At 42.1% G+C, this 16,104-nt stretch overlaps 1 protein-coding gene across 1 annotated transcript in view; it reads right to left on the bottom strand.

The window, feature by feature from the left end:
• Nucleotides 1–7,398: 7,398 nt before the first annotated feature.
• Nucleotides 7,399–16,104, bottom strand: part of SLC25A30 (solute carrier family 25 member 30) — a 17,016-nt gene continuing 8,310 nt past the window's right edge. Inside the window, exons 5-9 of the mRNA XM_003790357.3 lie at nt 14,337–14,432; nt 13,293–13,417; nt 11,167–11,305; nt 9,609–9,689; nt 7,399–8,319 (exon numbers count right to left, since the gene is read on the bottom strand). Of these exons, the coding sequence (XP_003790405.1) occupies nt 8,278–8,319; nt 9,609–9,689; nt 11,167–11,305; nt 13,293–13,417; nt 14,337–14,432 (483 nt within the window). The 3' untranslated portion in view covers nt 7,399–8,277. The remainder of the gene's footprint in view (nt 8,320–9,608; nt 9,690–11,166; nt 11,306–13,292; nt 13,418–14,336; nt 14,433–16,104) is intronic.

The raw sequence follows: 16,104 nt of genomic DNA, 5'->3' as shown, positions 1-16,104 counted from the left end.
AAAGGAAAACAGTTATCTGCATAAGATCTTTGCTCCAAACCCCAGGGTTCCGCCCTGATTCTCCCAGCATCTCCTGTGTCCTGAGTGTCGGAGCATCTTATAGAACAGGCTGAATTTGCTGCAGCCTTCTCTCGCTCTGATCCCCACTCAAACCTTACAAATTCCTTCAAAAATAGGTCAGGGCAGCATGCCCAAATATGCTACCTACCACCGCCCCAGGGACCTGTCAACTATGTTAATGCTTTCCCAGTATAGGAGGTGCACAGCGCTGCAATCTGTTTTCACTGTGGCGGGGATAAGCAACATGCCTCAGACTGTCAGACTCCTAGCAATGTCACATGCTCAGCATGGGACCCACACCATGGACTAGTTTTATGTTCTGTGGGATGCCGTGATTATTAAGATCCACGAAGCCTTGCTTCTGTCGGAATAGGAGATTTGCCACAGCCCTAAGCTAAAATAGTGAAGATGTACTATTGTCCTGCTGTGAAAGCAAACACCTTCCAGAAATGCCTGCTAACCAATACAGAGGAAAAAAGCATTTATCTAGATTGCAATGCTCCGTCCCAAATAACCGGGGCCACTTGATTTACTCTGGTAAAGGCATTACATTTGGAAGGGTATCAGCAGCAATTGACTAAATTTACTATGTTCTCTAAATAAGTCTCATTTTTTAAGACTTGTTTGCATTTTGCATAGGCTGAGTAAGCAAGTTAAATGCAGAGATACTCGGAAATCACCCGTGTGGTAGAATGTATCACTATTTGCCAAGTACTCTGGTTCCTGCCCTGTGAAAGAATCATACTTCCCTAATTCCAGACAGTCTTGCCCATGTGACTTGCTTTAGTAAAGAAAATAGGAACAGGGCAGTGCCTGTGGCTCAGTGCATAGGGTGCCGGCCCCATATACCGAGGGTGGCAGGTTCAAACCCAGCCCCAGCCAAACTGCAATAAAAAAATAGCCGGGCATTGTGGTGGGCACCTGTAGTCCCAGTGATGTGGGAGGCTGAGGCAAGAGAATCGCCTAAGCCCGGGAGTTGGAGGTTGCTGTGAGCTGTGATGCCACAGCACTCTACCGAGGGCAACAAAGTGAGGCTCTGTCTCTACAAAAAAAAAAAAAGAAAGAAAGAAAAAGAAAATAGGAACAGAAATGACATGTGTCCCTTCTGGAGAAAAGCTTTCCTATGGTGAATTTTTTTCCTCTCTGCCCTGAGACTAGTAAGGCTCCACGTAGAGGTTGCTCTACAGCCGCATCTTGGAGTGAAGCCAAATGGAAAACAGCCTCAGTCAAACTGCAATGGACAAGAAATTAATGCCCCAGAAATTTTTAGTATTGTTACCAAAGTATAATAAAATGGCCTGACCCAAAGCATGTAGTTCCCAGAGACTAGCATCATTTCAGAGTCAGTGTTCAGCCGTTCCAAAATAATCCCAAGTATTTCCCCTTCCTTGGCAATGGCCATGGGGCTCTTAAGTGTTTGGGGACAGCCCTAAGCTAAAATAGTGAAGATGTACTATTGTCCGCTACAGCGCAGCAGTTCTCAACCTGCGGGTCGCGACCCCTTTGTAACACTGAAAATACTTTTAGTACGTATTTGCAGCAATGTCAAGGGGCTCTAGGTTTGCAAACTTGTTCAGGTCTTAGAACTGGTAAGAGGCCATGACTCTGTTATGGTGATGCAAATAAGATCTCTGCTTACCTGATAATTTCCAATTAGGCAGGTCAAAATATATTTTACTAAACCGGCCATATATTGCTTTCCTAGAGACACCACCAACGATCCTCACAAGTCAAAGCATCTCTTTTGCCACTGTGGCCCAGCTGCTGTCACAGTAACTACCCCCAAATCAGGGAGCCCATTTAGATGGCACGTCTTACCATCAGCCAAGCACGGAGAGGGCCCCACTGCAAAGTTTCCGAAGGAAGATGGTGTAGTCCTCAGATCATTTCTTCATACCTCATTGAAAGTAGTATCCTCTGGGCCCCCTTGGGGAACAGTCAAGGGATGATTTTTTCACCCTCTTGGTGTGGAGGTCCACATATGATATAAAATAATAATGGCTGCACATGCCATGTGGTCACTAGGAGTGGGTGACTAACTTCAGAGAATATTCTATGTGGTTCTGTCTTCCCCCCTACTCAGTGGTGAATAGTATTCTGGTAAATGTTTAACAACCAGCACTCAAAGACAAAAACAAAACGAAAGCCCTGACTTGTAGCACCTGTCAGTATGGGCAGTGTAAGTATTCCCACCAAGGCCGGTGTTAAGCTGCCAAGACACTTCCTGCAAGGTTGGGAAGGCACTCAGTAGCGCATCATTATAGAGCATAGCGGTTCTCACGACTGCTTTGTAACAATGAAAATACAACACATTAGGAAGGTTGAGAACCACTGATACAGCGTCTCCACCATACACACAAAAGACGGGAATAACCCCAACAGCACAGGTCCACGTAAATAATTAGGCAGTGGTAAAACTTATTATGACCTTTGTCTTGAATATATTTAGCTATAAATTTTTATAATTTAATTTTTAGTAATATTTGTAACAACCAGCTTGCAAAATTCCTGACAACATGGCATTCTGTCCTTGTGCCCTGTGGACCAGCTCCAACACGCCATTTATTTGTGAGACCTGCCCTCCCCTCCAGCTGCCTCACATCTCAGCAAACAGGCAGTCCCTGGGTTACCAATGAAATAGTTCTGTAAATTGGTTCTTAATTGAATTTGTATGTAAGTTGAAACAGGTATATTTACCTATTACCTGTAATAGTTGGTGCATAAATGCAAGTTGCATGTCAGTCACATGTTGAACTAAAGGACTTACTGTAATGTCTTCCTTTTGTAAGTGCTAGTTGTATGTAAGTCAAGTGTTTGTAACTCAGAGACTGCTTGTATTATCACAGTTGAGGCAGAGCAGGCAAACTTTTCCTAAGTTGCTTGGCCACAGTGACCAGCATTGTAGGATTTAAAAGCAACTGGGTACTGGCGCACTTAGTACTGTGCTCAGTGGAGCCTTGTGTATAAATGAAGGAATGCTTAGGGGAGCACTTGGAGAGTTCTAAACAGCAGTCACTCGGCCGGCACGGTGGCTCACCCCTGTAATCCTAGCACTCTGTGAGGGCAAGGTGGGTACATTGCTTGAGCTTTGGAGTTTGAGAACAGCCCGAGCAAGAACAAGACCCTATGTCTACTAAATATAGAAAAACTAGCTGGTCGTCATGGTGGGTGCCTATAGGCCCAGCTACTTGGGAAGCTGAGGCAAGAGGATCTCTTGAGCTCAAGAAATTGAGGTTGCTGTGAGCTAGGATGCTACGGCACTCTACCCAGGATGATAGAGTCTGTCTTTAAAAATAAATAAACAACAATCATTGGTATTGGCTTTATTCCTTATCTGAAAGGATTAGAAGTCCAGGGGATAGGCTGGTGAAATGAGAAATGTTTGCTCACACACAGGAGTTTCTGTTTCTAGATCAACTCCGGGAACCTCACGGTATCAACAACCTGGAGGACTCAGGTGGGAGCTGGGGCTCCTACCTTCCAGCGTGGGCCTGTCCTGGGGTCACAAGGATACACAAAGTTAAATGAATTAAGGAACAAGATGTGCTTAACACCATCTCACAAAAGTTCTTTAGACAGATAGTAGTGATGGTTGCACAATAGTGTGAATGTACTTAATGCTATAGAACTATACACTTACAATGGTTCGGATGGATAATTTTATATTATGTATGTTTCACAATTTAAAAAGAACTCATCGGGTGGCGCCTGTGGCTCAAGGGAGTAGGGTGCCGGCCCCACATGCCAGAGGTGGTGGGTTCAAACCCAGCCCCGGCCAAAAACTGCGCAAAAAAACAACAACAACAACAACAACAACTCATCTTGGCCTGAAATGAACGCTAGCTGAGAGGTTTTGATTTCTTTGACCATAAAGAAGTATCAGCAGGCTAAGAACAAAGGCATTCTTCTCAAGAAGCACACAGTAAGCCACTGTGTGGTTGGACCATAGTCTCCGTGAAGCAGGGGATACTTAAGAGACATACAGATCATTTCCAGTTTTGTGCTTTGGGTTCTCTTGGTTTCATTATTTACATCAAGCTTTAGAGAAACCGATTTACACACTGGTTTTGTCTTGAATTCCCTTCCTTTGCTACACAACGAATCTTCTTATAATCTATCAAAATTTAACCCTGTCATTTTCCCAGCTGCTAGTTTAAAAATAAATATCCTGGATATAAAGACAAATGTGTTTAACAGGTGCCACCATCCCACTGAGGGTTCCACCACTCGCAGGCATTTGAGACACACCAGAGCCAGCTGTTCTCACTGTCCTTCATCTGTAGTCAGCCCTCTAAAGGGTTGTCATTCAATCTCTGAGAACTGAGACCAAAAGTCTCTCCCCTTTTAGGGCAGTGAAACTATTCTGTATGATACTACAGTGATGGATACATTTCATTATACGTATGTCCTAACCCAAGAATGCACAATGCCAAAAGTGAGCCTTAATGGCAACTTACGGGCTTTGGGTGGCAATGATGTGTCAAAGTAGGTTCATCAGTTCTAACAAATGCACCGCTCTGGTGGGGGATGTTGATAATGAGGGAGGCCGGGGGTACATGAGAATTTTTGTACCTTCTGCTCAATTTTGCTGTGAATCAAAACTGCTCTAACAAGTAAAGTCTATTTTTAAAATGGCTCTCCTTTTTCCCCAATTTGAGTTCATTAACAAAGAAAGCACTATGTTTAATTCAAATGTTAAGAAGACAGACACCTACAAAATACTTTCAAGTAAAAAAATTAATGAGCCAAGTTCACATCTAGCTCATTGGTTGTTTTCTGTCAACCAGCTGTCCCTGCCTGGTCCACAGCTAACCAAGACTCCCTGCTCCCGCCTCTAGGAACTCAGAAAACTAGAAGAAGACTGAAGTTCACGACACTGACATCATCCTGCTGGTGTTCTGAACATCCAGGCTGCCTTGCCAAGCCAGCCCACAAACCAAGTTCACCGTGCACGGTATTTCATATAATGGGGATTGGGGAGGGGGGTCACATAGATACCAGGCAATAAGCAAAATGACTCCAATAATTTCTCCAAGCAGGACGATGTGTCTATAGTCACTTACACGAACACTATTTCTACTCCAGCATTCTAGACTCTCTGGAGTTTGCCTTTATTTAAATGTCTCTAGTTATCTGAAATAACCACAAATCATTTTTATACAGATCTAGTTTATTAAATAAAGGAAAACAAGGTTTATGCACATATTGCAACAAGTTTAAATAAAGAGCTTAAAGTATAAAGCCTTTATGACAAATTTCTACTCTTCATATAATGTATACTATTTCTAGCATGGGAATAAATATGGCGAACAGGAGTTTTGTTAATATTATGGATTGACAACATTTAACATCAATGATTACACAAATCATAAGCAAAAATCAGAAGAAACCCTTTCTTCAACTTGGTTATAGAAGCTAAACATCCTTTTGTCACCTTTAAGCAATATCCAAAGGTAGGATGGACTTGGTAGCCACAGCTCTGAAAGCAAGGAGACCAAGTCTCCCAATTCTTTAAGTTGTTTTGTGGTTAGAAGCTTCAACAATGGCATTAACTCTTTCAAGAAACAGAAAAAGCAGGTTAAGAAAAAGAGCAAGTTAAGACCCTGGTCTTTAAGGCACTTCATTAATCTACATTGAAGAAATATTCTATTTTTGTCTTAAAAGAAGCTTAAGTTTTACATGAGAGGTCTGAATTTCTTTTCATCTTGGTGTGAACATGTACATAATTTGAACAAATTGGTAATAATGAACACTGTCTGACATTCATTCTTTATACAGTCTTTAAAATGAACTTGCTTCTACTGTTATGTTTCCTACATTTAAAGAGTGGTTCCTAAACATCCTTTAAATTCAAAGAACTCAAAAGTGAAAGCCTCTCTACAGAAAGTCCTTATCACATTAGTGGAATGTTTGTGTGAGAAGGCAAAAAAATCTAAGTCTAAGGGGTGGTTCAGTCCCATGAATGAGCTCAGTCCCACGAATATGCTCTATCGCCACCTAGAGGCACCTAAGGAGAGGTGGACTTTCATCTGAGTCTTACAGGGGTCCTCAAACTTTTTAAACAGGGGGCCAGTTCACTGTCCCTCAGACCGTTGGAGGGCCGGACTGCAGACCCCAGGACGAGTTGGCTGCTAAGCAGGACAGGCAGCGGCGGCAAAAACGCTCAGGATAAATGTCCTCAGCGGGCCACATGTGGCCCGTGGGGTGTAGTTTGAGGATGCCTGCACCCATTAATACCTACAGGTTGCCCCCCAACCCTTCTTTCTTCCTCTCCTTTTAATGATTTTTGTCTTAGTGCTTTTGGAAATAAAAAGGAAATCTCAAGGAAGAAGGCAAAGTGAAAATGGCTGGGAGGAAAAACTGCCCTATCCCTAAGAAACACATACATGCCTTTCCTTCTGTTTCATTAAAGGAAGGAGCCAGAGGGGCTGGGCAAACTGGCAATACCGTAGAAGTGGTCTGGCCTCTGAAGCCCCAGCTAGAATGTGTTAATGTCCTTCTCAAAGGGTAGAACGAGAAAGACACCCGAGTAAATATATCCCGTTTCTTAGGGCTGGCTTCCAGAAGTGTAAAGTTCTCAGGGCTCTCACAGTCACCTTTTGTTTTCAAAAGAACAAGGCAATGACAATAATGGAGAATGATTTATCGTGTCTTTAGTAAAAAGAAAAATATCATGTACCTCTTGTCCAAATAGATAAACAGATATACTAAAGAAATCATTTTTGAAATTTTAAGCAGGCAATTTCCATCCAAACTAGGAAGTCCAAAACAGGAAATATGTTAACACATAGGACATGAACTAAACTAAAAACCGGAAATCTAAAAACATCAACTCCTCCTCTTCAATTCAATTAAAAACATTCTGCCAAGGACAATGTATCAAATCCTTCAACAGTGCTCTTTCTTTAACAAAGAGCTTTCCTCATAATTACGATGAGAAGCTCCTAATACAACTCTCTTCTATATACACAGACTGTTTATTGAGAAATTGCAGCTGTATACAGCATGATGTAAACATATTTACCTTTCAAGTCAAGGTGCAGCAACTACTATTTCTTCTTCATTTGACCCTCTACATCAACAGATATGCATGTCCATTTTACAAACTGAGAAACAAACTTTGCTAAAAACAAACTTTGCACAGTGGCTCACACCTGTAATCCTAGCACTTTGGGAGGCTGAGGCCGGAGGATCACTTTAGCCCAGAAGTTGAAGACCAGCCTGAGTAACATAGCAAGATCCTGTCTCTACAAAAGAAAAAAACCCAGAAAAATTGGCTGGGTTTGGTGGCACACACCTGTCGTCCCAGCTACTAGTGAAGCTGAGGCAGGAGTATCACTTGAGCCCAGGAGTTTGAGTTTGCAGTGAGCTATGATGATGCCACTGTACCCTAAACTGGGCGACAGAACAAGAGCCTGTCTTGAAAACAAACAAAACAACAAGAAAAAACACACACACACAAAACAAAAGCACAGAGTTAATTGTTAACATAACCTAAGACAGAATCTAAGCTGCTTGAAAATACCTCCCCATAACACAGACCTTGCAACCTTAAAAGGCAACACACAACATCACCATGAATTCAGATACTGGTACAGTGTAACAATTCCTCACAAAGGTTAAGTCCTCAATGATTTAAAATCACTTATTATAAGTGAAAGATCCTGCCAAAATAGGAAATTATAAGCAGTGCAATATTCCAAGGATCTATTTCCTGCACTGTTTTATACCTGGGGTTGAAAAGTCCAGGTTTCTATTCACATTTCTGCTGATAAGAAGCAAAAATTCCCAAGAGTTCAGAACAGTAATACCCTCTTGGAGACTCCATTCTACCATTCCAATGAGCTTCTGTAGAGCGGTCTGAGATACTCAGCTACAAGCTGGATGCCCCAGGGTGACTGTCCCTGAAGAAACTAGTACATAGCTCCAGATTTTCTTGCAAGTTTTCTATAGCAAGAGACAAGCATTTCATATCTTTGATGTCAAAGAGTGCTTCAGTGGTAAAGACTAGAGTTTGGACGTTACAGTTTATGCCATTAAACTTTTGGTGAAGAACATCAATGCCGACACACAGCGATCTGAGCCCAGTCTTCATCTGTCACTCACACCCTGTAATGTGTGATGAGCCAAGCAGTGAGAAGCAGAGTGAAACCCAGGAAGCTTTACTGTTTCAGAAGGTAGCATTTTCAGAGGCGTGTCTCATGCAGCCTTGTCTGGTCACAAATCCAGTTTCTTCAGCTGCTCATATGTCACAAAGAACTGCCGTTATGGGTTAAGAAAATGCTATCTTAACAACTCTACTGTATAACAATAGACGTACAAATAGTAGACCTAGTAACAAGTATGTCCAGAGTAACCCACGCCATGGACGTCATTAAATAGGAGGAGCTCTATCCTTAACCACATCAAATTATCTCCCTGTAAGCACTCCCCAGGTAAGCTTAGACCTGAAAGATCATAGTCAAGATATAGAGCTCCCCAGCCTCTTTGGAGATGACACCCACACTGATTTGCCTGTGCGGTTTTGCTGTGATGGGAAGACTTTCCAGAACAGTAAACTTCTGCCTGTGTGAGAGGGAGTTAGCAAGCCCTGGAGGCACTCCTCAAGGGTTCCCGCCAGGCAGCCTTCCTTGGGAGAGAGGAGCAGACACAGAGTAACAAGAGGAGGGCAGAAACCAACAGTCTGCACCTTTGCTGGTAATGAACTGCTACTACTTCCCTTCCCCAATCAGCCTGTTACGGAGCTGCAAACAAGCATTCTTACCCAGGGTGGCTGAGACTATAAAGTCAGCTCTTGGAGCTGCAGACAAGCATTCTTACCCAGGGTGGCTGAGACTATAAAGTCAGCTCTTATTCCCTCTAAAATATCCTCAGCTTCTAGAACACAATCTGGCAAAGTTTTATTGGTATCATTACCTTTTGATAACATCACAATTAAACTAAGATCTAAGAAGGCCAGGCATGGTGGTTCAGAGCTGTAACCCCAGCACTTTGGGAGGGTGAGGCAGGTGGATTGCTTGTGCTCAGGAGTTTGAGACCAGCCTGAGCAAGAGCGAGAACCTGTCTTTACTAAAATTAGCCCACCTACTAAAATTAGCCAGGCATTGTGGTGGGTGCCTGTAGTTCTAGCTACTCAGGAGGCTAAGGCATTGAGGATTGCTTAAGCCCAAGAGTTTGAGCTATGATGACGCCATGGCACTCTTCCCAGGGTAAGTGAGATGCTGTCTCAAAAAAATAAAAGCCTAAAATTTACAGGGTCTAGCACAGAGCTTTATATTTCCTAAAAAAGAAACTGAATAGGGTGGCACCGGTGGCTCAAAGGAGTAGGGTGCTGGCCGCATATGCCAAAGGGGGCGGGTTCAAACCCAGCCCCAGCCAAAAAAACTGCAAAAAAAAAAAGAAACTGAATAAGTTATTTCTTAGAACCGGAGGAACTCAGAAAAGTACCTATTTCTAAATCCTAAGTACTAACATGATAGTTTATACACATACAAACAGTATACTTTAGCTACAACTTTTTCCAGATCGATTCCAACAGAAAAGGATACAATGATATTCCAAGGACCAAGTCTCAACCAATTTGGCCAAAATCCTTTATATAGAGCAAAAAATCCTTCATTCTTCCATGTCTGTTAAAAGAAGGAAAAAAAAAAAGAAGAGTCAAGTTCCAAATTTCTTTTTTTAAGAGACAGAGTCTCACTTTGTCACCCTTGTTAGAGTGCTGTGACATCATAGCTCACAACAATCTCCAACTCTGGGGTTTAGGTGATTCACTTGCCTCAGCCTCCCAAGTAGCTGGGACCATAGGCGCCCACCACAACGCCCAGCTATCCTTTTTTTGCTGCAGTTTGCCCGGGGCCAGGTTTGAACCCATCACCCTTGGTACATGGGGCTAGCACCCTACTCACTAAGCCACAGGCACCGCCCAACTTCCAACTCTCTAATTTGACAAATACATGTATATTAGTAATTACTGGACAGATTGATCTGTACTGCTAAAAAATAAAGTCCTGTTTAGAAGGACTTAAGAAATCTTTGCCCTCGGCTCAGCGCCCATAGCACACTGGTTACAGTGCCAGTCATACACACCGAAGGTGGCAGGTTTGAACCTGGCCTGAGCCAGCTAAGCAACAATGACAACTGCAACAAAAAAATAGGTGGGCATTGTGGTGGGTGCCTGTAGTCCCAGCTACTTGGGAGGCTGAGGCAAGAGAATCGTTTGAACTCAAGAGTTTGAGGTTGTTGTGAGCTGTGACGCCACAGGACTCTACTGAGGGCGACATAATGAGACTCTGTCTCAACAACAACAAAAAAAGAAATCTTTGCCCTTTCTTTGTCCTATAAAGGCTTCTGCATAGATAGAGGACTAAGGCTCCATGCCAAAGAACCCCACACAAACAGGTGAATAAACCCCATGGAAGGCAGAGGAGTAGGAAGTTAGATTGAAATCCAGTTAGGGTCTTTTGCTTATATCCTGTTTGGGCTTCTAAATAGGTCAGAAATGAAGCAATGTGGCAAGGATGTCATTGAGAGCACCATTAACACCTTACGTTGTTGGGTGGATAAGTATGGTTAAGTATATATTTGCTTCCTTAAGGCAACAATTGAAGTATAAAATGCGCTAGCATCATACTGAAGAACAGAAACCACAAAAAGTGGTCCCTAATATTCAGCTCCCGGCAATGTAGGAGGGGAGATAGTTAAAAACTTTCAACCACTCGCAAACAGCGAGTCCAATTATTTAAGCTGAGAATTATAGCAAGGTTGACGTGTTCCTCTGAAAAAAATGTTTTGAATGTTCTTTCCAATTAGACTCAATAGGAAGAAAGTTTATTTTTAAAAGAGAAACAGTTTCACTGTTTCCACTCAAGAGTAATAGTACTATTTTCTCACCCTTCATAGCAGAGTGGAAATATAAAAAAAGCAAACTTTTGTTTTTAAATATTCATCTATATATTTATAAAAGTTAACCCCAATGTGGCAAAAATTGTATACAGTATGTACATCTCAGGGGTTTAAAGGATCACCCATCTTAGTTTTAATAGCTCTCAAAATGTAGGTCAAAAAATATGTAATTCACACCCCTACACAGACATTCACTCTCACCTGTAACAAGCAATCCAGGGTACCTGAGTAGCCAGAGCACGTGCCATCTCGAAGGACTCTCTGATTCATCATACGTGTTCTCACAACATCAACAGGGTTTGAGGCCAAGGCCCCTGCCAGACCACAGGTGAAACTTGAGCTGCGAAGAAGGTATCATTGGAAAAGAAAAAGTTAACCACCCCTGAGCTACAACCATCATCATCAAAGCAAAAAGTTAACCATCCCTGAGCTACAATAACCACCAAAGGCAGAAACAGCCTCCTCCCAAAACTATGTTAAAATAGCATGTAATGACATGAAATGTACCAAGAATAAGGTCCATATTCTGAGAACGGAATATACTTCTGAAACATCAGAACTGATTACACTGGTTTATAAATACCAGACCCAGCTAAGAATGCCTTTGGGGTTCTGCAATGTCCGAGAATCATAGAGGAACATCCTCCAAAGATGATCTACTTATCTGTAAGTAGGCTCCTTCTAGCCATATCATAATCATGTACTTAGAGATCAAAGAAAAAGCTCTCCTTTCTATAATGCCCACTAGGGGGTCTAAGGTTCTACTACACTTTGTCTCACACGGCTACCACAGACCTCAACTGGTATCAGTTAACTCAGAGCAAGGATTCTCAGCCTCAGCTCTATCAATACTCCTTGTTGTGGAGGTAGGTCCTATGCCCTCTAAGATGGTTAAGCGGCATCCCTAGCCTCTACCCAACCTGCTATATGCCAGTAAGACTCCCCCTCATTGTGATAATCAGAACAGTTTCCATATGTTGCCCCAAAATGGATTAAATAAATGATGACACATCCACATGATGTGATAATCTGTAGCTATTAAAAATACATAAAGTTGGCTCGGTGCCTGTGGCTCAAGTGGCTAAGGCGCCAGCCACATACACCTAAGGTGGCGGGTTCGAATCCAGCCTGGGCCCGCCAAACAACAATGATGGCTACAACTGAAAAAAAAATAGCCAGGCATTGTGGCAGGCACCTGTGGTCCCAGCTACTTGGGAGGTGGAGACAGAAGACTTGCTTGAGCCCAGGAGTTGGAGGTTGCTGTGAGCTGTGATGCCACAGCACTCTACCCAGGGGGACAGCTTGAGGTTCTGTCTCAAAAAAAAAAAAAAAAATACATAAAGTTAGCTGGGTGTGGTGGCTCATGGCAATAATTCTGGGAGGCTGCGGAGGGAGAATCACTTGAGGTCTGAAGTTTGAGACCAGCCTGAGCAAGAGTGAGACCCATCTCTACAAAAAGAGAAAAATTAGCCAGATGTTGTGGTAATCCCTGCAGTCCCAGCTACTCAGGAGGCTGAGGCAAGATGATCACTCAAACCCAGGAGTTTGAGGTTGCTGTGAGCTATGTTGGGGCCACGGCACTCTAACCTGGGGCAACAGAGAAAGACTCTGCCTCAAAAAAAATTGTTTTTTCCGAAGTTGGGCACAAGTCTGAGAAGCAAACAAACAAAAAAAAGTTTTTAAATCAAACAATAAATAAATTAAGTCTGTAAGGACTGACATAGAATGATATTGTGAATATATTATTAAATTTTGAAAAGCAAATAAAAGAAAGCAAAGCAGGCTCGGCACCCATAGCACAGTGGTTACAGTGCCAGCCACATACACCGAGGGTGGTGGGTTCGAACCCAGCCTGGGCCAGCTAAACAATGACAACGGCAACAAAAAATTGTTGGGCATTGTGGCACGCACCTATAGTCCCAGCTACTTGGGAGGCTGAGGCAAGAGAATTGCTTAAGCCCAAGAGCTTGAGGTCACTGTGGGCTATGATACCACAGCATTCTATCAAGGGTGGCACAGTGAGACTCTGTCTCAAAAAGAAAGAAAGAAAGAAAGCAAAGCATGCGCTTATTTGTATAATAAAGTATATATTTGTATATACATAGAAGATGCCTGGAAGGGACATAGCAAACTGCCAACAACAGCTACCTAGATAGAGCAGTAAGGACCTTTATACCCTGTTCACTTCACGTCTGTATTGTAATTTTTCAAATAGAATAATACTTTTATAATAAACTTTCTTTAAAATTTCTATAAGTTGGTACCAATTTTCCATCCTGAACTCATGCATACCTAAAATACTAATTTTTAAAAATCTATAAACATACAGAAAATGGGTATATACGGTGTCTCCCATCAGGCCGGAGAGAATCAGATGCTTCTTGGTGAAGTCATAGACCGGCAGCTCCACGCCGACAACAATAGCAGCCCTCTGAGCGGTAAGGGACACGCCCTGGGTAAAAATACTAATAATAGTAAAAATATTCCCATATGCCTCTGTAGAAGAAGCCTTGCATATGTGTAAAAGTTCTATTCCACAAACTATGACCACTTTTCACGTTTTCCTACTTGTAGACAGAAATATAGATTAACAGAAAGAAAAAGACCACAGGGCAAGAACTCAAAAGCTCTGAAGTCTAATTCTGATGCTGGCCCTAACTGTACAACCTTGAGCCGGACCGTGGCCAGGAGGAGTCGCGTCCCAGAGCCTCACGTTTCCTTGTACAAGCTGAGGGATCATACTGGATGATCTTCAGGCTCGATTTTATGAACTGATAAGTCAGTAGAATACTCGGAAATAGCACTCGGCACCAGCATTTGCCTAATAACACAGACTTCACTTAAGAGCCATGGAACCATATAAATCAAAGCACCCAATGGAACTGTAACCTAGAAACCTTCTCCAGAAGAATCTGGGAGGCAGGAGAACAAATGATCAAACAAAATAAAAAGTGCTCAAAAATTTAAACATCAGGGCGGTGCCTGTGGCTCACAGGAGTAGGGTGCTGGCCCCACTTGCCAGAGGTGGTGGGTTCAAACCCAGCCCCGGCCAAAAACTGCAAAATAATAATAATAATAAAATTAAAACTTAAACATCACAGAACTTCTTATACATAAATTACCCAAAAAGTACTTTAAACTCATGACATATTCCTTATACTCCATTTTACAGATAGGAAATTAAGGAAGAAGATATTTTCATGGACAGATTCTTTTTCCTTTACTTTTTCCTTTACTTCCTTTACTTTTCGCCATTCTTTTTCCTTTACTTTGTTAGGCCACTTGGATTAAAGTAAAGGGCTGGAAGAGGGAAAAATGAATTCAAAAAAGGAAAAAAGAACTAAGTCAGTGGATCCATTCGTCAAGCTTACCTTCCACAGTCCTCTTGTTCCCTCCTGCTGGTAAATGTTAATGAAGTTGCCGATCATTCCCCCTTGAATGGTGTTGTTTTGTGCTTGCATCCGTATCTAGAGAATATTTTAAAGACCAATGTGAGATGGAAACTAGTACACACCCCCAGGTATAACTGAAAATCATTCAGTCTGTGGCTTACTAACCATTAATAGAAAAAAATTATAATATAAATATTACTATGATTCTACTTTGAAATGTCCTCAGTAGAGTAAAAATGTATAAGGATTAGTCTTAGGAGCTCTGAAATATCCAAAAAGCTCTAGCAGAGACCCAAGAGTCCCACCTACAGCAGTTCATGTCAAAAGAGAAATTAATTTCTTTTAAAAACTCTTTCAGAAGGACAGAAAATAGTATATTTCCCTATAGGTTAATCTGTAGGAAGGAGAGAAAACGATGATAACTTCAAAAGAGTTAATATAACGAATAAGAATTATCCAGAATACTTGGCAGCACAAAGCCCAGGCAAGCATAGCTCTTATATTAGCTGCTCCAAGCATCTACTGTTTCTAATCAGCTGAACCAAAAGATATGCAGGCCAGCTGGCCATGTGATGGCCACATGGCCACATGACACCCGTTACACTCTGTTATACTTGAATTTACTAGTCAATCCACATCGCTGTGATTATAACAAGTATTTGCATTTTTAAGAATGAAGGAATTTGCACTATAAAGCTGGAGTTTTATTTTTGTTTAGGAAGCAAATACAGGGTATTTTACAGCTAACTTCTAAAGGAAACTCTCACTACACTAAAATGAGAAAATAAACTAAGATAAGGGAACTGCCTTGCCATAAGCCTTGTGATGTTTAAGAAACATATAGTAGTATGGGCTTCTTTCTCTAGCTTCCCTACCCCAACACAGGGTAAACTTACGGCAAAAGTACCTTATACTTCCTCACACTTAGGGTACCTTCACTATAGTGCCCTTGTTTAGCATACCCAACACACTGCAGTTTTATGCTTATCAAAATCATCAATGAGACTGAAGGCTCTCTAAGGCAAGCTCTTTGTCTTACTCGTTTTTGGATTCCAAGCATATAGTACACCAACTGGTACAAGATTAGAACAGTGATTTTCAATTGGTGTGCCATGAGAGGATCTTAGGTGTGCTATGAAAAAAAAATTTTTTTTTTTTTTGAGACAGAGTCTCATTTTGTCACCCTAGGTAGATTACTGTGGCATCACAGCTCACAGCAACCTCAAACTCTTGGACTTAAGCGATTCTCTTGCCTCAGCCTCCCAAGTAGCTGGACCTACACGTGCCCATCACAACGCCCAGCTATTTTTTTGTTGCAGTTGTCATTGTTTTAGCTGGGCCAGGCCGGGTTTGTACCCGCCACCCTTGGTGTATGTGGCCGGCACCCTACCCACTGAGCTATGGGTGCTGCCCTACTGTGAAAAAATTTAAAGATCATTAATTAAATTGTTTTTGAAAGAAGTTCAAAGCGCAGTAAGTGTATCTTTACTCTTTTTTTTTTGATCAACATAATTTAAGCATGGCATGGAAGTTTAACCATAGGTTCAAGTGTGCTGTGAGATAAAAAGGGTGAAAAACACTGACAAGATAGAATACTAATTAATGGTGGAGGAGGAATACTCTTAGAAGGCTCAAGAAGTAACTCGTGGCTTGGCGCCTGTGGCTCAAGTGGCTAAGGCGCCAGCCACATACACCCAAGGTGGCGGGTTCGAATCCAGCCTGGGCCCGCCAAACAACAATGACGGCT

This window comes from Otolemur garnettii, unplaced genomic scaffold, assembly GCF_000181295.1.
Source record: "Otolemur garnettii isolate 467f Iridium unplaced genomic scaffold, OtoGar3 scaffold00043, whole genome shotgun sequence".
NCBI classification, from domain to species: Eukaryota; Metazoa; Chordata; class Mammalia; order Primates; family Galagidae; genus Otolemur; species Otolemur garnettii.
This window is presented reverse-complemented; position numbering and strand designations above follow the sequence as displayed.